Below are 23,959 nucleotides of genomic sequence, written 5' to 3'. Positions count from 1 at the left end.
ATCCCAATTTTACAATTTGATCCATCTTCCTCCAAGGATGATTCTCACCAAGTAATAATAATTTCCTTCTGAAAATGAACAAAATATACCCAAAAGTGTTATTTTCCTATATGAACTAGGGTAAACTTTAAACCCCTCCCCAAGAGACAACGCCTGGCCCAGGGGTAGTGAAATTTACAATTTTAATAAAGTTCCTGATGATCTTCCCATCCATGCAGTGAAATTGACTGTAGTACCTCTGAGTCTGGAGATGAAGATTTTTGAAATATTGGTTAATTTTCCCTTTGTGGCCCCGCCCTGGCCTTGCCCTGGCCCCTAGGGGTGGGGTAAAAATTCCAATTTTACAATTTAAAACCATCTTCCTCTGAGAATAATTCTCAACAAGTAAGAATATTTTCCTACAGAAAATTGTTAAAATAATTATACCCAAAAGTGTTGTTTCTCTATAAACTATAGTAAACTTTACCCCCTCCCCAAGGGAGAACGGATGGCCCGAAGGTACTGAAATTTTCAATTTTAATAAAGCTCCTGATGATCTTTCCATCCATGCAGAGAAGTTGACTGTAGTACCTCTGCGTTTGGAGAAGAAGAGTTTTGAAATATTGGTTAATTTTCCCTTTGGGGCCTTGCCCTGGCCCCTGGAGTTGGGGTAGGTATCCCAATTTTAAAATGTTGTTGCCTCATCTACCAAGGATGATTCTGACCAAGTTTAAACAAATTCCTTTCACTGGTTCTTGAGAAGAAGTTGAAAATGTAAAAAGTTTATGGATGACAAAGGACGAAAAAGGACGAAAAAGGACGAAAAGCGATCAGAATAAACAGGAAATAGGTTAATGTTCTTTGTTATCACAGTTATTGTATTGTATATGCGAAACACAACTATTTCCTGGAATAGGTTTGTGTAACTGGAATAGGGCCAAACATTAAACAAAACTTTAAACATAAGACCCACCGTGTCCACCGTGTCCCCCTTGTCCTCCGTGTCCTCCGTCCTCATGGTCATCCTGTAACAGGAAAAAGCTATCTTAAAGAAATGACAATGTCTCATCGATATCCAAAACATTACCAGAAAGGCCATACAGCCTTAGTTATTTAATTGCTGGCCTATCATTTTTGCTCAATTTTAACATATTTAACCTCTTTGAACTGATACAGAGGATGCATTTTTATAATAAACTTATAGCCCTCTCTGCAGGCAAGGTGTACCAACATAATAACTAAAATGGTCTTGGTACATTTAGGTCAATTTAGTAATATTTTGACCCCATGACCTTGTAAGTTATAGTTTGGTCAAAGGCATTCAATTGAACAAACTTGCTAGCGTACTACTCCAGCAACCAAATAGGTCACCTGACACAAATCCAGCCCTGTGACATAGCCATGTAGAGAAAGGCATTATAACATGTTTCTCCTTTTCATATTTGATCCTTCACACCAATGAAGTGTGTCAAAGTAATTTATTAAAACAAAATTCAATTCAGTTACTCTCCAAGTTAATTACTGTACATGCTAAATATCATGACTCTGCACTTCATTGTTCTAAAGAAGATTTTTTTATTTTAAAAACAAGTGGCCCAATGGGCCTGCATTGCTCACCTGGTATTAATGTCAAACTTGTAACCTTAAAAGTGGACTAAAATAAAACTTGATGCAAAATACCAGTAGAACCTGTCAAAAGATTTAAACACATTTCACCCCTGTGAAAGTTGAACAAAGTCATTAAGTTGAACAAACTGTATTGCCCTTCATCAAAGCATGCAACTTGCGAAATATAACCACCCTAACCTTTTGTATAACATCTGAAGGTGTATACCTAAAGATTTTCAAAAAGGCGTCTGCGACGGCCATATCAGATTTCTGATCGACCCGAAAAATAACAACACTTTGTCAGGACCATGAGTCAATCATTCCTACCAAGTTTCAGTTAAATTAGCCCAATAGAACTTAACTTTACGTTCAAAATATTTTTTTCAAAATGGCAGTTGTGGCGGCCATATTTGATTTCTGATCAACCCGACAAATAATAACACTTTGTCAGGACCATGAGTCGAACATTCCTACGAAGTTTCAGTTAAATCGTCCCAGTAGAACTTGACTTTAAGGTTGAAATATTTTTCAAAATGGCTGCCTTGGTGGCCATATTGGCTTTCTGATCGACCCCAAAAATAACAACACTTGGTCAGGGAGATGTCAGTAACATTTCCATAAAATATCCATGAAATCCCTTCGATAGTATTTCAGCTTAAGTTGAAAATGTAACATGTAAATGGACGACGCATGACGACGGATGAAGAAGGATAGCAATAGTCACATGATCTAAAGCTCAGATGACCTAAAAAAAAAGCTTGATAGCCCTTCATCCAGGCATGTGACTGGCCAAATATCAACATACTGGGCCCATGGCCCAATGGTTATTCAGAAGATGTCGTTTAAAATTTTTGAACATATTTGAACCCTTTGACCTTGAAGATAGGTCAAGGTAATCCATTTTGAAGACTTTGTAGCGCTTCATTAAAGCATGCAACTTGCCAAATATAATCACCCTAGACCTTTTATATATTTTGATTAGGTCATTTAAAGGTGTATAAACATTGGACCAAATGTGACCTTGGCAAAATATTTTCCAAATGAGATCCAAGGGAATATGCCAGACCCCAAGGTCAATCCTTGTAGCATATCTGTATTAGATTTTTCATGTCAAGCAATTTAATGTATGGTTATGGGGTAGGGATCTCAACTGTTTCCAAGCTGTGACTTAGAAACTAGGTCCCTAGGGCTGTGGCCAGACCCCAGGATCAATTCTAATATCATGACTGCATTTGTCTCTTTTTATCCAGTATTTGTATATATATAGTTTTGGGGTGGGGATCTCAACCGTTTCAAAGATATGATCCAGGGATTAAGTCTCCAAGGGTGGGGCAGATCCCAAGGCCATCCTGGAAGCATATGTGTGTTCATCTCTTTATAATCAGCAATTGTATATATGGTTATAGGATGGGGATCTCAATTGTTTCCAAGCTGTGACAAAGAAAATAGGTCCCAAGGGGTTCGGTCAGACCCCAGGGTCTATTCTAATATCATGACTGCATTCGTGTCTTTAATGCCGAGCATTTGTATATATAGTTTTGGGGTGGGGATCTCAACTGTTATAAAGTTATGACTAGACCCTAGAGTCATCCTGGAAGCAAATGTGCGTTCTTCTCTTTATACTCAGCAATTGTATATATGGTTATATAGTGGGGATCTCAACCATTTCCAAGTAATATACTTTTTTTGGCCCCACCCCTTCGCCCGGGGGGTCAGCTCCATCATTTGCACAATTTTGAATCCCCAACACCGAGGGATGCCTCCAGTCAAATATGGTTGATATCCATCACTCAGTTCCAGAAAAGAGGGTCATTTAAAGCTACATAGCCAAATAACCCTTTTTGGCCCAGCCCCTCAGCCCCCTGATGGGTCAGCCCTACCATTTGTACAATTTTGAATCCTTACCACCTAGGGATGTTTCCAGTCAAATATAGTTGATATCCAGTGCATAGTTCTAAAGAAGAAGTCGTTTATAGCAATATAGCCAAATTGCCCCCTTTTAGCCCTGCCCCTCAGCCCCCTGCTGGGTTAGCCCAAACATTTGTACAATTTTGAATCCCCACCACCTAGGGATGCTTCTAGTTAAGTATGATTGATATCCAGTGCATAGTTCTACAGAAGAAGTTGTTTGTAGCTATATAGCCAAATTGCCCCTATTTGGCCCTATCCCTCAGCCCCCTGGGGGGTCAGCCCAACCATTTGTACAATTTTGAATCCCCACCACCTAGGGATGCTTCCAGTCAAATATCTTGGATATCCATCACTTGGTTCATGAGAAGAAGTCGTTTAAAGGAATTGTTGACGTACGGACAGACAACGGACGGACGCCACGGTAAGGCATAAGCTCACCTTGGTCCATCAGACCAGGTGAGCTAAAAATGAAGCTTGATAGCCCTTTATCCAGGCATGTTACTTGCCAAATATCAAAATTCTGAGCCTTATGGTTATTCAAATGAAGTCATTTAAAGTTTTTAAACATATTTTAATCCTTTGACCTTAAAGATAGGTCAAGGTAATCCATTTTGAAGACTTTGAAGCCCTTCATCAAAGCATGCTACTGTACAAATACCAACATTCTGGGCCTTCTGTGTATTCAGAATCAGTTGGTTAAAATCTTTAAACATATTTGACCCCTTTGACCTTGAATATATATCAAAGTTATTCATTTCAACAAACTTGTTAGCCATTCATCCAAGCATGCTAGTGAGCAGATATCAATATTATGGGCCTTATTATAATTCAGAAGATGTCGTTTAAAGGTTTAAAACAAATTTGACCCCTGTGACCATGAATATAACTCAAGGTCATTCATTTAAACAAACTTAATAGCCCTTCGTCCCAACATGTTACTCTCCAAATATCATCAGCCTGTGCCTTTTGATTATTTAGAAGAAGTTGTTGAAAGTTTTTTAAGATATTTGACCCCTGTGACCTTGAATACAAGAGGTCCAATGGGCCTGCATCGCTCACCTGGTATTAATCTCACAGCTGTAACCTTAACAGTAGACTAAAATAAAGCTACAGGAAAAATATCAGTTTCTTGACTCAAAGTCTTTAAAAAAAAATGTTCTAAGATTTAAACACATTCGACCCCTGTAACCTTAATAATAACAAGAAATTGTTGGCTAACAATTTTACGGGCTTTTCACTGTAAGGACTGATTTGGCCTTACGAGTTACTTCCCTTACACCAGTAGTAAAGGCCTTTTATCTTTGAAATTTGTTTGAATAATTGCATGTTTGAATTTGACTTCTATCAAATACCGGAAGTTAATATTTAATGGTCATTTATGTCCATAAACCGTGTAGCCCATCATCCTAGCATGCTACAGACCAAATATCAATACCCTGGGCATTTCGGTTATTGAGCAGGAGTCTTTTGAAGTTTTTAACATAATTGACCCCAGTGACCTTGAACATGGGTCAATGTCATTCATATTATCAAACTTGATAGTTCATTGCCTGAGCAAATATATTCAATAATTATTATGACCTTCGGTGACTTGGATTTTGAGAGGAAGTTTTTTGAAGTTTGTTTCACAGAATTACACATTCAAAATTTGACCCCTAAATTACTAAAAACTTGACCTGGTCAACTCAAAATGTTTTCTGCCAAAAATGTGCGCAGTTGTTTTGTCCACATCACACCTGAAGATAAAGTGAATCTATCGAACAATTTTGGAAATATTCTATATTAAAGTGTTGTTGTTTTTTTTTTTAATATTTGACATTTGTGACCTTGATTGTGACCTTGATAGTTGAACAATGTCAACCATTTTTTTCAAACCTGATAATCACACATCTTAGCATCTTAAATATGAAATATCAAGACTCTAGACCTCGTGGAACTTGATAGGAAGATTTTTTAAGGTTAGTACCCAATATAGTGCATTTGAACTTTGATCCCTACCAAAAACCGGAAGTTGGCATTTTTTGTTAAAACGGTATGAAAGAAAAAGTTTGCGCTTGGTTATCTCTATTTGATATGCAAAGATCAACTTCATGCTTCATTACGGTACCGAAATATCGAACACTTTTCGAAAAATTCTTGATTAAAGATTTTTTTTGTTTTAAACATTTGACATTTGTGACCTTGACTGTGACCTTGATAGTTGAACAATGTCAACCATTTTTTTCAAACCTGATAATCACACATCTTAGCATCTTAAATATGAAATATCAAGACTCTAGACCTCGTGGAACTTGATAGGAAGATTTTTTAAGGTTAGTACCCAATATAGTGCATTTGAACTTTGATCCCTACCAAAAACCGGAAGTTGGCATTTTTTGTTAAAACGGTATGAAAGAAAAAGTTTGCGCTTGGTTATCTCTATTTGATATGCAAAGATCAACTTCATGCTTCATTACGTTACCGAAATATTGAACACTTTTCGAAAAATTCTTGATTAAAGATTTTTTTTGTTTTAAACATTTGACATTTGTGACCTTGACTGTGACCTTGATAGTTTAACAATGTCAAACCTTTTTTCAAACCTGATAATCACACATCTTAGCATCTTAAATATTAAATATCAACACTCTAGACCTTGTGGAACTTTAGGAGAAGATTTTTTAAGGTTGGTACCCAATATAGTGCATTTGAACTTTGATCCCAACCAAAAACCAGAAGCTGGCATTTTTTGTTAAAACGGTATGAAAGACCATTTTAATTTTTCAATACCCAACAGCGAGCTTTTTTATTAGAAATATTTCGTATTAGCATGTAACGAGAAAAGTTAGATATGGAAGTTATCTACAAATAAAATACTGCACAAATTTCTGTACAATCAACAGTTTTGGAGTTATAGCGGTTTTAAAGATTTTTGACCTACTTAAAAATGTTCCTGTAACATCTTCAGACCTTGGCCTACAAAATACCTTAAACACTATAAACCTATCGTCTACCAATCAAAAGATACAGACTCCACAAAAGTAGGGTGAAAAGAATAATAATAATAAGAAGAAGAAACTAACAAAAACAATAGGTCTTTTCACCAGTTGGTGAAAAGCCTTAATAATAATTTGAGGTTCTTATATACCGCTTTATCACAACCTAGTTCATAGGTCATCTCAAAGCGGTTTACAAATTATTATCCGTGGTTATATGGCCTTTGCAACCAGTCGATATCTTTCTCAACTCCCAGGGGAACACAGCTGGAGCAGCTATTTCAGAGTTAATAACTAGCATTCAACAATTCTAGCACTACCCTACTACGTACTCATTTACAGCTGAGTAGACTGGAACAAGCTGAGTAAAGTATCTTGCTCAAAGATACAACACAGTGCCGTGCCGTGCCATGCCGTGACTCGAATCCACAACCCTTCGGTCACGAGCCCGGTATCCTACCACTTAAAACTACTGTGACTGTGAAAGTCAAATACGGACATTAAGTTGAACAAACTTTATAGCCCATTATCCCAGAATGCAACTTGCTAAATATCACTTCCCTGTACCTTTTGTTTATTGAGAAGATGACTTTTGAAGATTTATACACTAATGACCAGGTGTGAACTTTAAAGAGTGTCCAGGTCATTCACATGAACAATCTTGATAGCTTTTCATCTGAGCATACTACTAGTCACCATCCTTTGCATTTTTGTTTTTCAGAAGAAGTCATTAAAGTGTTTTTTCACATATTTGACCCCTGTGACCTTGAATATAATTCAAAGCCATTCTTTTGAACAATCTTTTCAAACCTTTCATCTGAGTATGCTATTGGCTAAAAGTCATCATTATAGCCATTTTTTTTTGAGAAGTTGTTTAAAGTTTTTGACATATTTGACCCTTGTGACCTTGAATATGAATAAAAGTCATTCATTTGAACACTTTTTTGTAATCCTTCTTGCCTGCATGACACTATCAAAACATCATCACCCTGGGCATTTTGGTTATTTATCAGAAGTCGTTTAACGTTTTTTAAGATAATTGACCCCTGTGACCTTTAATATAAGCAACGCTCATTCATCTTAACTAACTTAGTAACCCTTCATCCCAGCATGCTTTTGGTGGCAAATCATCACCCTAGACCCCTTGGTTATTCAGAAGTCTTTTAAAGATTTTAAACATATTTGACTAATGTGATGTTGAAGTCAAGTTCATTCATTTGGACAAACTTGGTGGTACTTCATCCAAGCATGTGTCTGGCCAAATACCATCATCCGTGGCAATTTGGTTATTCAGAAGAAGTTGTTCAAATGTTTAAAACATATTTAACCCATATGACCTTGAATATAAGTCAAGGTCATTCAATTGAACAAACTTTGTAGCCCTTTATCCCAGCATGTTACTGGCCAAATATCAGCATCCTTGGCCTCTAGGTTATTCATTAGAAGTTGTTAAAAGATTTTAAAATATTTGACCCCTGTGATCTTGAATATGGTGAAGGTCATTCATTTGACTAAACTTGGTAGCCCTTAATCCAAGCATGCTACTGGCCAAATATCATCATCTTTGGCCTTCTAATAACCAGGAGAAGTTGTTAAAAGATTTTAACATATTAGACCCATATGACCTTGAAAATGGGTAAAGGTAATTTATTTGAACAAACTTGGTACAGACCCTGGACCGTTTTTCTTTACCAAAAGTGCGTTGCGTTTCCGTTGCGTTTGCGTTGAGTTTACGTTGACAGTTTGATGTGCGTTTTAAATTTAGCGTTTAATGTGCGTTGAATATGCGTTTTTCTGGTTATTTAAGAAAACAATCGATGGCTATGTACAGGTTATTTTAAGAATATGCGAGTGCTGAAATGTTTTTATGTGAGAGACTTATAATTAGTGCGTCTAAATGGCGAGTTTCATTTTATAAAATATTTGTAGTTTTATCTCTATGTGTGTATGCTTTTTCGTTAATTCTATTGTCTATATTGTGGGTTTTGTTTACGTCCCGGTCAAAGTATGTAAGTCCTGCGCTGGACTCGCAATAGTTATATGGGGTGCTTCCTGCGAGGTTCGAAAGGTACAAGGCCCCTGCCAACATTGACAATAAATAGATTTTGATTACGTCATTGAAAACCATTGAGACCGAGCAATTTTACTACAGTAGTTTTGTATTCAGTATTTCTTTAAGCTGAATTAAGAGGACACATTATTATTAATTTCTAACATTTAATAAAATAGTGATGATTATTCAACTAAGTATTTAAAATATTGAAAAGATTAATAAAGAACGTGATTATGGTTAAACCACGAATGGCAAAAACCGCCACAAATGAAAAGAAATTTCAATCAACAATTTAATAGAATAAATAAAACAAATTATTTAACAAATCAATAAACTGAAATGAAAATAATTGAATTGCATAAAGAAAACAAATTAATTAATAAATCAATAAAATGAAATAAGTAAATGAACACAATTACTTAAATAAAATAACTACATAAATGCAGGGGGCTATAAATGGTAAAGACAGTTGACATTTGTAGGTGATGTAGAAGGGTGTAGGTGGTAAAGGAAGTATAGGTGGTGTAGGAGGGTATAGGTGGTATTGGAAGTAAATGTGATGCAGGAGAGTATAGGTGGTATAGGAAGTATAGGTGATGCAGGAGGATAAAGTTAATAAAGCTGATGTAGGAGGGTATATGTGGTATAGCAAGTATAGATGGTATATGAAGTATAGATGACATAGGAGGGTATAGGTGGTATAGGAAGTATAGATGGTATATTAAGTATAGGTGGTGTAGGAGGGTATAGGAGGTATTGGAAGTAAATGTGATGCAGGAGGGTATAGGTGGTATAGGAAGTATAGATGGTATAGTAAGTATAGGTGGTGTAGGAGGGTATAGGAGGTATTGGAAGTAAATGTGATGCAGGAGAGAATAGGTGGTATAGGAAGTATAGGTGATGTAGGAGGATACAGTAAATAAAACTGATGTAGCAGGTATATGCGGTATATGAAGTATAGGGGGTATAGGAAGTATAGATGGTATATGAAGTATAGGTCGTGTAGGACGGGAAAGGTGGTATAGGAAGTCAATGTGATGGAGGGGGACTTTAGGAGGTATATGAAGTATAGCTGATGTAGGAGGGCATAGGTGGTATAGTAAGTATAGATGATATAGGAAGGTATGAGTTTTGTAGGAATTATAGATGGTATAGGAAGTATAGGTGGTGTAGGAGGGTATAGGAGGTATTGGAAGTAAATGTGATGCAGGAGAGTATAGGTGGTATAGGCAGTATAGGTGATGCAGGAGGATAAAGTTAATAAAGCTGATGTAGGAGGGAATATGTGGTATAGGAAGTATAAGTGGAATATGAAGTATAGATGACATAAGAGGGCATAGGGGGTATAGGAAGTAAAGGTGATGTAGGAGGGTATAGATGGAATAGGAAGAAAATATGATGTAGGAGGGTATAGATGGGATAGGAAGTAAATATGATGTAGGAGGGTATAGATGGGATAGGAAGTAAATATGGTTGAGGAGGGCAAAGGGGGTATAGGTGATGTAGGAGGGTATAGATGGAATAGGAAGAAAATATGATGTAGGAGGGTATAGATGGGATAGGAGGTAAATATGATGTAGGAGGGCAAAGGGGTATAGGAAGTATAGGTGATGTAGGAGGATACAGTTAATAAAACTGATGTAGCAGGTATATGTGGTATATGAAGTATAGGGGGAATAGGAAGTGTAGATGGTATAGGAGGATATAGGTGGTATAGGAAGTATAGATGGTATATGAAGTATAGGTGGTGTAGGAGGATAAAGGTGGTCTAGGAAGTCAATGTGATGTAGGGGGACTTTAGGAGGTATATGAAGTAAAGATGAGGTAGGAGGGTATAGGTGGTATAGTAAGTATAGATGATATAGGAAGGTATGAGTGTTATAGGAAGTATAGATGGTATAGGAAGTATAGGGGGTGTAGGAGGGTATAGGTGGTATAGGAAGGATAGGTGTTGTAGGAGGATACAGTTAATAAAGCTGATGTAGGAGGGAATATGTGGTATAGGAAGTATAAGTGGTATATGAAGTATAGATGACATAGGAGGGAATAGGTGGTATAGGAAGTATAGGTGATGTAGGAGGGGATAGATGGAATAGGAAGGAAATATGATGTAGGAGGGCAAAGGGGGTATAGGCGATGTAGGAGGGTATAGATGGAATAGGAAGTAAATATGATGTAGGAGGGCAAAGGGGGATAGGAAGTAAAGGTAAAGTAGGAGGGAAAAGTGGATATAGGACGTATAGGTGATGTAGGAGGGTATAGGTGGTATAGGACGTATAGGTGATGTAGGAGGGTATAGGTGGTTTAGGAAGTATAGATGATGAAGAAGGGTATAGGTGGTATAGGACGTATAGTTACTGTAAGATGGTATAGGTGATATAGGAAGTAATAGATGATATAGGATGGTATAGGTGGTAAGGGAAGTAATGGTACATTAATACAGCAATTGAGCTTTCTTTATGAATTGATATACTACAGCTTATACATTTATAGAAGTATTATATATAATAATAATGTTTCAATCCGCTGAGGTATAGAAAAGAGATAGAGAATATCGAAGTATAATTCAAATTTGACATCGATAACTAGAGAAAAATATGAACCTGAGGAATATTAGCAGAGACTTTTTTGGTTGTTTAGCTTGACGTAACTTGACGTGTGATTCAGTCCAAATGTATCGACAAAATTGGAAATCTGGAATGGTGATCCTGTTCCCGATAAGCAGTTATGTGGTAAGTCCCGGAAAGGCTTATAAACAAGTCATTGCATGTAATCTTCCTATATAGCTTGTACTTATTTTGAAATAGTTTATATCTGCTATATTGTATTCCATAAAGGGTACATACCGGTTTCTATCGGTATTAATCAACGTGTCCAGCACTCAAACCAACAGCTACGACATTGACACGTGCCTCAGGTATGGTGTTGCTATTTTTTATAGTATTCAAGCGATTCCTGATTATTTTGCACGATTACTAGTTTACCAAATAATACACAGTAAAATACATATCATTGTATCTCACAAGAAAATTACATAATGGGGAATATTGTCTGCGAATAGAGATCAAAATATAAAAGTTTATTTGTATCAAAACTGCAAATGTCTCATGATTTAGCCGTTGCAGTTTTACGTAAAGCGACACAGATTTAGTTACAAATATAGAGATGATTTGATTATATTTTTTCAAACGCCTTTTAAAAACTGTATTCGGTTGACCCACCCCAGCAGTGTTTCATTCCTCCAACCCATTTTCACACATGTACATAGTACTCTCGTGTACATCGGGGATCTTAAACAATCACTACAACTAACGAAGCGGTCCGTCCGGCTTTTTATCTAACATGGAGGACAAGGTAAACAAAGTTTTAAATGAATCTTGAAAAAATCGGAATGTAGGTCCCGTTTGTTAGACTTTGTCCATTCAAATTGACATGGATGACGAATTTCATTTTGGATTAAAATGCCCCTATCAACGAATCTAGAGGCAGAGACGGAAACAACGGTGGGGTTCAAAAGTTTCGGGTTGTCTATATTTCCTCACTTATATTGGAAATGTCAACTAGACTTAGTGTCCGGAGTGAGGTTTTACTGTATTGTTAATCATAGTGAAATAATTATAATCATCACTATGTTTCCATTGTACAAGTTATGCTTCATATATTAAAAAAACGATTAACATTGAAGAAACCTAAAACATAAATTGTACTCGAAATCTGTCCCGGGTGATACCGATGAAATTCTTCAATTTACATCTAGATCCACAAATAAAAAAATTGTACCCTTGGCGTTAGGACCACAACACAGAAGACATCAGTTCCAAAAACTACCCCAGCCATCCCCTTTTAAAATCTCTTAACCAGAGACATATATACTATACTATAATTGATTGATTAATTGATTGATAGGTTTTACATCCGCTTCACTACCGAGTTACTATACTATAGTGTATGTACTGCGTATATACTGGTTTTATACGCCTCTGTTTGAACCGCCCGATGTTTATTTTTAAAACAAAACGTTTTTAAACAAAGTGTCTGATCAGAGACGTTTACGTTTCTGGTCTGACATGCTGACAAAAAACGGTAGCTGAATCTTAATAAGAGCCAGTACAGAGTGATTTTGATAGTTTTATGTCCGGTATTATACGTACGGCCTTGCGACCATTCCGTAGACGACCACGCAGTACGCACATGCGTGTGCTCTGGCTTTACTGAAATTTGGATGCCCAGGGGACTAAACGTGAGGTACCAGTGAGAGGTAGTGCACCCCCACTGAGCTAAGGCCACCCCTGATAGCGATCATGGTCATTGTAACTAACACACTGGTCTGTTCTAGTTTACATATCCAGGTAAATTAGCAAAAAGGATTTGATATAAGATGACTTCACACATTAGGATTTACATTGTGATTTTGCTGTAATTATCATAAAATAGTTACAAATAGAAACATAAATTTATGATTTTTAAGTAGAATAAAATGTGCTTAGAGATAAAAAAGAAGTTGAAAAATATGTTTTGTTTTAGATAGATACAGTGTAAAGTTGGATTTGTTCTTTTGAAATTCGGAATGAATACTAAACTCATTCAACCTCTTGACACACGAATCAGTTGCTTATCTTATATCTGAAAGAAGTAACATATAGTCACCATACAAAAGGACGGTTTATAAGATTATAAGATATAAAAGATATAGTTTATTTCCTATCAAAAAAAACTCTTTGTTGCAGATTTAAGAAAGGAATTTCTGAACAATAAAACTATTATGTATGTTAGAAAATTATTTTAAAAGAAATGATGCCGTCATTCGTCAGATACTGAAGTCGGCGTTGATGACATCGGTACCGCCCATACCCTCGAGCTCCCCCACACACTTTTTAAATGTTTAGGGTAATAGTGATCTAAATCTCATTTGAATGAAATTGATATAAAATACATAAAGCACATTCAGACATAATCATAGAGTTATTTATAAACACTAATCCAACCCCCTAATCCCTTGAAGTCATTTGTTATCTATGCCTCACAACCATAGGTTTCCGACGCATAATGAAAAGGGCATTAAGTGTTACTCATCTTCATTCTTCATTATTATATACATGAAGTTACACCCCCCGTGCACAGTGGTCGTCTTTATACCTTCCCTGTTCAATACTTTAATTGAATTAAAACGATATGTAAAATTCAATCAGAGACGTATAAAAAGTAGTATAAGATATTTAATTAGTTACAATAATGTTTGTTTGGACTTATCCTGATATGTCGGGAGTAATCGTTCTCCCCAAGTATTGGTTGAGATACATCTAATTTATACTTCCTAAATTCTCAGATTTCGTTGGAGAAATTTAATCTAGATACGTCGACAAAGGACGTTTCTGCATCCACAGGGACCCGAGAGTATTAAAGTGTACCCTGAATGAAAATAGAAACTAATATATTATTATTCTATATAATCCAAAAGCAAAAGTGTCGAAAACCGCATAAAAAACAATCATAATCGTAACCAGGGACAGTATATACATCCCTGTCGTAACTCACGGTGAATGGGACCCTATCGGCTGTGACGTTACAAGTTCAACGTCTCTAGCAGTCATCATGGCAGGAATAGGCCAGTTAGAGAACAGCCATGGCCATACAGCGTCAGATCGCGGATTAATATATTTTTTTAATTTTTGCGGAATCATATTGTGCTGAAGATAACATTATGTAGATGGTATTCAGCCATATAAAATTGTCAGAATTTCAAGACAGTGAGTTTAATTGATATCAAACTGACGACTCTGAATAGGACGGACACTTCGGCCTTCCACGCAGGTGGCCGGGGTTCGATCCTCGAAGTTGTCTGACGCATATGGAATATCAGAAAAAGTGTTTTTCTCATGCCCACACAACATGGTCTGGGGTGGATGTTGCAGTTTCTGTGCTGTAGCATTCAAGTGAAGTGTCACTTTAAATGATGCCATTGGAAGCACGGTCCAGCTACAAATAGAACACATCACATCTCCACCATACATACATAGGGAGATATTAGCCAGGTGGCATACGACTTGTAGTTAGCGCCTGATAAGGCAGCTCCTGCCAATTCCTCAAAATTGAATTGATTAATATAAATGCTAATTGTATTAATTGTATATATATAATGTAATGTAAAGCGCTTTAGAGTGACTTATATGTTAGCTAGATAGAGCGCTATATCAAATGCTGTATATTATTATTAACACACACTGGAAGCATTGTGTGTCCTGATTCTGAGCACTGATGAGAACTTTGTGCAAATACTCTCAATGTTGTCGATCAAAAATGATTCTTTATTTCAGGCTGGAAATAATAAATAATAATAATAATATACATTATTTCTATAGCGCCCTATATAATTTGTAAAATTACTCTAAGGCGCTTTACAACATATGGATAATAGTAATGGTTATAATTGTGAAAACAAACAACAAAGGCTTGCAATCACTTTCATACATTTAACAAGCAATGTGCACATAATTGAACAAATAAAAGGGTGGTATTTACATGACGTCTTTGCAAAGATTCTAAAATGCAGACGTGAAGAGGTGAGTTTTTATGTCCCTCTTGAACTTGGCCAGGGTATTTGACTTCCTAATAGCAGATGGTAAGCTATTCCACAACGTAGCCGAAACCCTCCCAAAGCATCTGTTTCCGTAGGTCACAGTACGAGATTTTGGGACACACAACAAAGATTCTGACTCCGACCGCAGTGATCTTGACGGCTGATACAGGGTAACAAGTTCCTGTAGGTACTGAGGAGCTGTTCCATTCAGTGCCTTGTATGTGTATACCAGAATTTTGTACTGCGACCTGTATCGTACAGGTAACCAGTGCAACGAATAAAGCGCAGGTGTGATGTGCTCTCTCTTTCGAGTACGAGTAACTAGCCGTGCTGCAGTGTTCTGAACCCTCTGCAGACGACTAGTTAGTTTGTCAGATATACCACAGAGCAGGGCGTTACCATAATCCAACCGAGAGGTAACAAGTGAATGCACCAAAATCTTGCATGCATCTGCAGTTAGAAACTGCCGAATACAGCCGATGTTCCTGATCTGGTAGTAACAGGATTTGGCAATAGCGTTCACTTGTTTCTCCATGTTCAGAGAACTGTCAAAGTATACCCCTATGTTTTTAACAGCTGGAACAGTCTCAATAGTTCTGGCACCAACCTTGAGCTGGAGAGCCATTGTTTGCTGACACTTTGGGGAAAAGACGATTAGTTCCATCTTTTCCCGATTAAGTTTAAGCATGTTGGCGTTCATCCAGATACCGATATCTGTCAGAAAAGCTTCCAGACTTTCTGAGACTGTATTCCAACTGTCCTGTGGTTTTATATGACCATGTAAATTTGTGTGTCATCGGCATAGCAATGATAGCGAAGGCTATGGCGACGACAAATCTCTCCAATCAGTTTGGAGTTACATACAATATTTTCGTGGTCAGTTTGCAAATATTTTCTTTACTCTACACAGACGTATACACTTTATATTCTCTGCTCTACAGTCACATACTGTGGCACCGCTACAGTCCAAAAAAAAACGGAAATATATCATTGAAAAATGTTTACAAAATAACTTCAATGTTGGTATATGCTGTTTTTGAATGTCAATAAAATGTATTTCATATTTTCAGTATTACTGTTTAATGACAAATTGACTTTTTGTGTCTTCCTCATGTTTAGTAAGAGACATATTAAAACCAGTACGTAGTATATACGTCTCTGACTTTTTCTCTTCATATACATGTAATAAACCCAAGTTATAATTTAACATCCTGGTTCAATAATGAAAATCGTCTCAATCCACTCCCTTAGCCTACTTAGGTGTGACATTTGTGTACAGGTAAATAACACTAAACAACACCCGTGTCCAGTGCTGACAGCAGGAGGCCCAAGACGCACCAATATACCTGTGTCCAGGTATGACATCAAAGGGATGTTAGCAGGTGGGCTAGGGGGTACCTAAAGTTAGTATATTCATATTGATTTATTAACATTTATTTACATCTCAACTAATTGCATATTGCATTCATAACTGCCTAATCAACATTAGAATACACACATGTTAAACATATTTATCAACACTATAAATATTTAATTTACAGTAGTAAATATCACATAATTCATCTAAAATATAAACTTATAAATAAATCATAACTTTGCTAAAATATGCTCATTTTATCATGGAATCATATAAACATATTCATGCGATAAAGCAGTTAGAAGTATAATAATCAGTTTATAGATTGGTGTAGATTATGTGTCTTCCAATTTTCCATTTATCTGCAATGTCCTCAGTCTAGATAACAGGGAAATGCATAAGCAGAGACGTATATAATTATTACGTCTCTGGTATAAGGATCAATTTCAAGAAAAAGATAAATAAAATGTGTAAGTACTGCCAAAGAGTCACATTATATGCAAATCAAAGTCAGTACAACTGCATCACCGGACAGATGAAAGTCAGTAACAAAAAGGCAACTAATGCTGGACCCTGTTATGCACATTTTATGCATAACTTCACACAATGAAAGAGTTAAACTGTTTATTACTTGAGTTAAGACACAGATATGTATGTGCAAGCAAAGAACAAGTACTAAAACCTACTGCAAACATTTGGCGTATCAGGGGCTACTCACTCTATAACAAACCTACTAATAGTAACAAATTCTTTCAAAAGATTTTAAAGGAAGCTAGACTCTGCGAAGTCACAGAGAAACTTGATAAAGAACGCGAGCTAGACTCCAAAGAAAACAAGAGAAGCAGCTAGACTTTGAAAGACTCCAGAGAAGCGACTAGACTCCTAATATCCATGGAGAAGCTATAAAAGACTATGAATTGGAAACGCTAGACTCTGAAGAAGGCAAGAGAAGTCACTAGACTCTGGAGGAATCCAGAGAAGCGACTAGACTCATAGCCAGCCCAGAGAATATATGTTAGATTTACCACGAGAAAACTGGCTACAGATAAAGTGAAGTAATAATCTATTTAAGAGATTGGGGGTAAAATTACCAAAGAATTTAAAGCCAAGCCTAAATTTACACATAGTTGTTCATAAAGTCTCGATCAATAGAGTGAGTAATCCACCTAACATAAACATTACATATAACATACAACATGAAGCGGCAAAAAGTAGCCTCACAGAAGCCTGACAAAGGGGCAGCATGTAATAAATCGACAAAATAGACAAATATGAAGTTTAAATTGAACAAATAATAGACATGTATAGTTTTGTACAACATTTAATTATCTACATCTTCTTCACTGATCATCACAACATATCATACAACATATAAATATCAAAATACATCATAATAAAATAAAGATTTGGCATGTGGGGTAGACTCAACTTAACACCTGCGTTTTTTGTAGTACATATTCATGTTCTATCCTTCCTCTCAGTTTAGGCAGTGAATTTGTAGCGGTGCAGACAAAGTCTCATCGATTACTACAAATTGTTCGCAGATTATTTGTGGCTGTGCGGGCTTTAGCAGCGACAGATTACCACAAAACTTGATTGATCGCCTTGGTATATGCTTTTGTATTTGTGCAGGTTATCCTGCGACAGATACTGCAAATAGGTGCAAAGATATAAACTGTAGCTGCGCAAACTTTGTTGCAACAGATTACTACATGTTCGTATTGCCTTGCAAACCTAAGCCCGAGGAGGAATAGCAGAGAGTATGAGAGTATTTATTTGTCAATACATGTACCCCTTCGACTCAGACTGGTCAGCGCATTGGTCTTTGAACCAGATGTAGGCAGGGTAGCTATGTGACGAGTATTAATCTGTCGCTACCCCTTCGACTCAGACTGATTAGCACATTGGGCTTGAACCAGATGTAGGCAGGGTAGCTATGTGACTTACTATCAAATGAATTATGTTCATAATTCCAAAATATAATTTATATATGAATATTTTTGGGGAATTTTGAATGAGGAATGCCTCCTTCTTCGTATCCGAATGAAAACCAGGCTAAACAATATTGCAACTGAAAGACGAATCTACCCATTATTCGTAAAATATTTAAATTGATAATAATATGAATCAATGTCTTTATACCTTATATAGCCATTATATATATTTGAGAAAAATTCTTCCTTACATATTCACTTGTTCATATGTATACACCACTTCACAACCATTAAATTACTATGCCTTTATCTCTTATATGTTAACAGGTGAGTGGTGGGGTGTTGGTGGTAGCGTGATTTTCAAAGGCAAAGATTGTGACGTCTTTCTGCTACAGAGCCTGTGAAAACAATGACCAATCAGAATGCTCTAAAGTGGTTGATCTATATTTAGGATTGCCTAACACTACATATCATATTACATCTTTACCTTACACTATATATGATCACATCGTTACCTAATAAACATAAAATTATTAGTTTATATAAATAGATCTATAAGTTCTATAGTGTACTTCCTAAATAATTCTTTCAAATTATGATTTGTAGTCAGTATAAAATAATTTGTTCATTTAAACCTGGCTTATTTACGTACTCACTCTATAACAAACCTACTAATAGTAACAAATTCTTTTCAAAAGATTTTAAAGGAAGCTAGACTCTGCATAGTCACAGAGAAACTTGATAAAGAAGGCAAGCTAGACTCCAAAGAAAACAAGAGAAGCAGCTAGACTCTGAAAGACTCCAGAGAAGCGACTAGACTCCTAATATCCATGGAGAAGCTATAAAAGACTATGAATTGGAAACGCTAGACTCTGAAGAAGGCAAGAGAAGTCACTAGACTCTGGAGGAATCCAGAGAAGCGACTAGACTCATAGCCACCCCAGAGAATATGTCTGTTAGATTTACCACGAGAAAACTGGCTACAGATAAAGTGAAGTAATAATCTATTTAAGGGATTGGGGGTAAAATCCCCAAAGAATTTAAAGCCAAAATGGAACGATTATGTTAGTTGACGTAAGAGTGAGAGCCCCCAATCGGACCGGTTTTCCCTCTGCAAAATTATTTCAAATTGGTGTGTATATCTATTATGTGTTAAATTCCATGGATTGCACAACGAATAAAAAAAAAAGTTTCAAGATTTTATAACTGGGGGTAAAAATACTCGGGTTGCTGCTCGATTTGAGCATAAATGATTGTACCGGTGCATGTTTTCGTCTGTTTCAATCATATATCTACATATTGTAAAGAAAAGGGTGGGGTGTTCCTACGTTAATTTGACTCAATTTTTACTCAATTGCTTTGTATTGTATATAGGTGCTCATCAAATTTTCTAGAGATCAATTAAATAATCAAAAGTATAATATTTACATTCACTAGATTAACGAATTATGTCAAAACACGGATTCATTTAGATAGCATCTGCATGTGTTTTCGGACACCCGCATTACAGCGCATCATTTGCCTTCTCAGTAGAAACTTATTTCTTCATTAAAATGGGGAAAACAAAATATATGTATGTAGTACTTTAAATATTACCTTCACAAGCAAGTGACGACAGAATATATAATATAAGTAGCTTAAAAGCTCACATATCGAATGCACGATCAAAGCTTCCCGGTATAGGGCTGTTTTGACAGCGTTGAACTTGTGACGTCACATATGTGGGCTACCCATATCGAGGCGATCGCCGCTGAGCCAAAAGTGTGTTTTTCAGATAAATCACAATATCTCGGAAACAAAGTCAACTACGACGTTCGCACTTTCTTAGCCTTTGGTTGTTTTAAACGAAGTATGTTCATAGCTTGATATAGCAAAACGTTCTGAGTACATTTCTTGGGTGCGGTTAGAAGGAGGGTCGGCAATTATTTCGAGAAATAGTGTTAACCACTAAAACATCTAATTTATACTTCCTAAATTCTCAGATTAAGTTAATCTACATGACGCCTTATCACAAGAAGAAGAAGAAGAAGAAGATCATCTAATATTACTATACGTAGCAATAGGTCCAAACAAACACCTGTAGCAAATTCCCGGGTCCCTGTGCCTGAAACCACAGGTAGTAACCTTGTGGTCTTTACCTTCGAAATAACAAGTCGCAGGTAACAGGGGTGACCACACGTTTAAACAATAATAAATGTAAGGCCAGGTAAAAGCAAAGACCAGATGATAGTTGGGATTAATTCGCTATTATTTAGGATAGTGAAATCAGTGCTGTTTGTGCAATATACTTTTCAAAATGACTGGCAAGAGAGAGCAATAAAAAAAACTTCGGTTCAAGGCTGTTTTAAGGAGGGAATTACACAAGTAATTCAGATTTCAGATTATGTTTTCATCACTCAGACAAATGAAAATGTGTAACTTGAAGGTACAGCACGGAATTATATTATTTGAGTCCGTGGGTACAGCAATGAGTATGATTAAGCGTAGCAGGGTGCATAGAATGTATACATGTATGTTGTGTTGTAAGATGTATAGATAAGGTACATATAACTAAGGCTCCGGCTTCAATATCATTCATATAAATACTGATTATGATTATCAAATAATACCACTCAAGAGAATATCATAAGAAGTATACCTGTTTGAGATATAAGTAGAGAACAACGATTTTAAGAGAGAAAAAAACAATAATTACACGGAATTCGCTTGCATCATTTCAGTTGGATTTGTAAGATAATACAGGAATAATATTCTATGCAAACACATCACATTCACTTGTTTTATACATATGATGATATTCGTATCCACAAGGTAAATATTTCATCTCCTTTTGAACATTTGCGATCGCCTAGTTTAAATAAAAACAAACAATTACACATACGTTATTTAGTTTGGGTTGTTTATTATTTTTCGACAAATTGATTAGATATTTTTTGAGCAACAAATTCAGAATTTGAGACTAAAAAAATGAACTACCCACTAGACGTATCCATATGTATTGTTGATGTCGAAGAACCATTGTTCAAGACTATTCCCGTAACTTCACCTTGGAATAATATTTGGGGAAAATATAGAAATTAAAATAAAAGATAAGTGAGAAACCACCAACATCAAATATACTTTTAATCTTATGAATTCATAAAAAGGAATGTGTTTTTACGTCGTGTAGATTTACTGATTAGATGTTAAATGTAATGTACTGTTGAGTTCCAAACGGATACCGTTAGAAGTTTAATTCCATTTCAAAATGAATTATCAATATTCATGAAACAATAGGGGGACAAATCATCATTCTAAATTATTTTGTTGGTGCTGAGGGGGAAAAGGTTGCCTTTAAGAACATATGCATCAGCCGCTGTGCAAAAAACAAGCGAGCGCTGTATAGGTAAATACGGATCAGAGTTGGGGTCAGAGACTGACACGCTTCTGCGAGCAAGTACATCTAAATCTAAGTCCGTTATTTGTCTGCTATGAACTGCGTTTTAGGAGCGTGTTTAACCAAATGGTCTGTATACGTTTGCGTTGAGTTTGCGTTGCGTTTCCGTTCCATTATGTTGAGTTTCCGTTAAGTTTCCATTGCGTTTGCGTTCCGTTTCTTTTGCGTTTGCATTCTGTTTGCATTGCGTTTGCGTTTAAACGGACAAGAAAAAGGGTCCAGGGTCTGTAGCCCTTCATCCCAGCATGCTACTGGCCAAATATCATCACTCTGGGACTCTTGGTTATTTAGAAAAAGTTGTTTAATGTAAAATGGTTACACCAGACCGACGCTGATAATAAGTCAAGGTCATTGATTTGAATAAACATTGTAGCCATTCATATCCCAGCAGGTTATTAGCCTATATCATCATCAGAAGTTGTTAAAATATCTTAACACATTTGACCCTTGTGACCTTGAAATTGGGGCGAAGGTAGTTCATTTGATCAAACTAGGTAGCCGTTTAATCCAACATGTTACTGACCAAATATCATCAGCTTGGGCCTTCTCATTATTTAGAAGAAGTCCTTAAAATATTTTAAACATGATGACCCCTGTGACCTTGAACATAGCTAAAAATGTAACATATTTTTTTTGCCATTATCCCCTTTGTATAACATATCACAACAAAGTTTGCTGATTTGTTTTGTTATGATGTGCTTTATTTATAATTTAATATTACTTATTTAACATGGTCAAGAATGATTTTGTAATGGTGGAAATCTGTATAAACTAAATAAATACATATTGTCTTAATATGTGCCGCACAATTAACACTGCAAATTCTGATCTTCTTAATTCTCCCTCTCCTGCAGCATTAACAAATTATTTGAATAAAGATATTGTTTCTGATAGTGAATCTGTATCAATTTTCAAAACAGAAGGTAACAAAAGAGCAAATATTGTTTTATGTCAACTTCAAAACTCTTGTAGTAATTTAAACTATGATTTACACCGTGACCATCTTACTTATAGTCCAGCATGTACCTGCTCTGCTTAACACGAAACAGTGTCTCATTACTTTTTGGAATGTCCTATGTTTAATAATCAAAGAACTACTTTGTTCACTTTTCTTAATAGTTATCGCAACCACAATCACATTGATATAAACATTCTTCGCCAGGGCTGTCCTGATTGCGATGTGCTTACAAATAGACCAATACTTGATGATGTGCATATTTTTATTGGAAAATCCCATCATTTTAATTTTTATATGACTTAAAGCCACGATATACATGTTAAAACAAAAATATTCTATATTGCATCCAGGAGATTCTAGTTGAGCATGACTACTGACTATTACATGTACTTATCTTGACATTGTAAATAATTACACCCTTAATGTATTAAATGATTTTTTTATTTTTAATTGTAACAGTTGTTGGTAGCAGTGACCTATGCAATATATGCACATGGACTTTTGGTCTAAGCCTGCCAATATCTGTCTATGATAGTGTATATATATGCTGAAATAAATGTATTTGTACATGTGCTTGCATTGTATGTGTGTGTAAGTGTGTATGAGGTGTGTGAGATGTTTCCTTCATGAGTTACTTTCCCTTAGCCTTGTGTTAATTTGAATTATTTTGTGTTCATTTTTTCATTTCCAACATGTCTAAAATATTATGTCTCATTGTTTATTCCACTTTGGCCATTTGACGGAGAGAATTTATATAGGCTTTGCCTGTTAATCTATCCAATTGCCTATCACATCTTGTCAATAAAATTTGAAGATATGAAAAAATATGTTTAAATTGAGTACATTGATTTTACGTCTGCAAGCATGGACAATATAGAATGAGTCTCTGATGGGACAGGTTGGTAAGTTACCTTACCTCAAAGTCACTGGGGGCCCATTCATAGTCATCATCTGAACCAGATCCAGAGTCATCTGTCAAACAAGAAAATCTTCAATTAAATTGCCAGTAATTAAGAAAGTTTCAGTTTTAAACACTCAAACTTAATTTAATTTTTGATAACTTTACCTTCCATCACTGTTTATGTAAGGAGGAAAATGAGAGGCAGAGCACATCCTCATTTTACTATTACCACTGTCTATGTGAGGAGGAAAGATGAGAGGGGGGGGGGGG

The 23,959-nt window shown here is 36.1% G+C and overlaps 1 protein-coding gene across 11 annotated transcripts in view; it reads right to left on the bottom strand.

The window, feature by feature from the left end:
• The window catches only part of LOC110442655 (vegetative cell wall protein gp1-like), a 206,612-nt gene that overhangs the window by 125,841 nt on the left and 56,812 nt on the right, over positions 1–23,959 (bottom strand). For all 11 annotated transcript variants that reach the window (XM_021486355.1, XM_021486348.1, XM_021486356.1 and 8 more), the window contains exons 6-7: positions 23,705–23,760; positions 953–1,004 (exon numbers count right to left, since the gene is read on the bottom strand). In XM_021486355.1, the coding sequence (XP_021342030.1) occupies positions 953–1,004; positions 23,705–23,760 (108 nt within the window). The remainder of the gene's footprint in view (positions 1–952; positions 1,005–23,704; positions 23,761–23,959) is intronic.

The sequence above is a fragment of the Mizuhopecten yessoensis genome, unplaced genomic scaffold (assembly GCF_002113885.1).
Source record: "Mizuhopecten yessoensis strain PY_sf001 unplaced genomic scaffold, ASM211388v2 scaffold716287, whole genome shotgun sequence".
NCBI classification, from domain to species: domain Eukaryota; kingdom Metazoa; phylum Mollusca; class Bivalvia; order Pectinida; family Pectinidae; genus Mizuhopecten; species Mizuhopecten yessoensis.
Note: the sequence above shows the minus strand (reverse complement) of the source record. Positions and strands in the feature narration are given on the sequence as shown.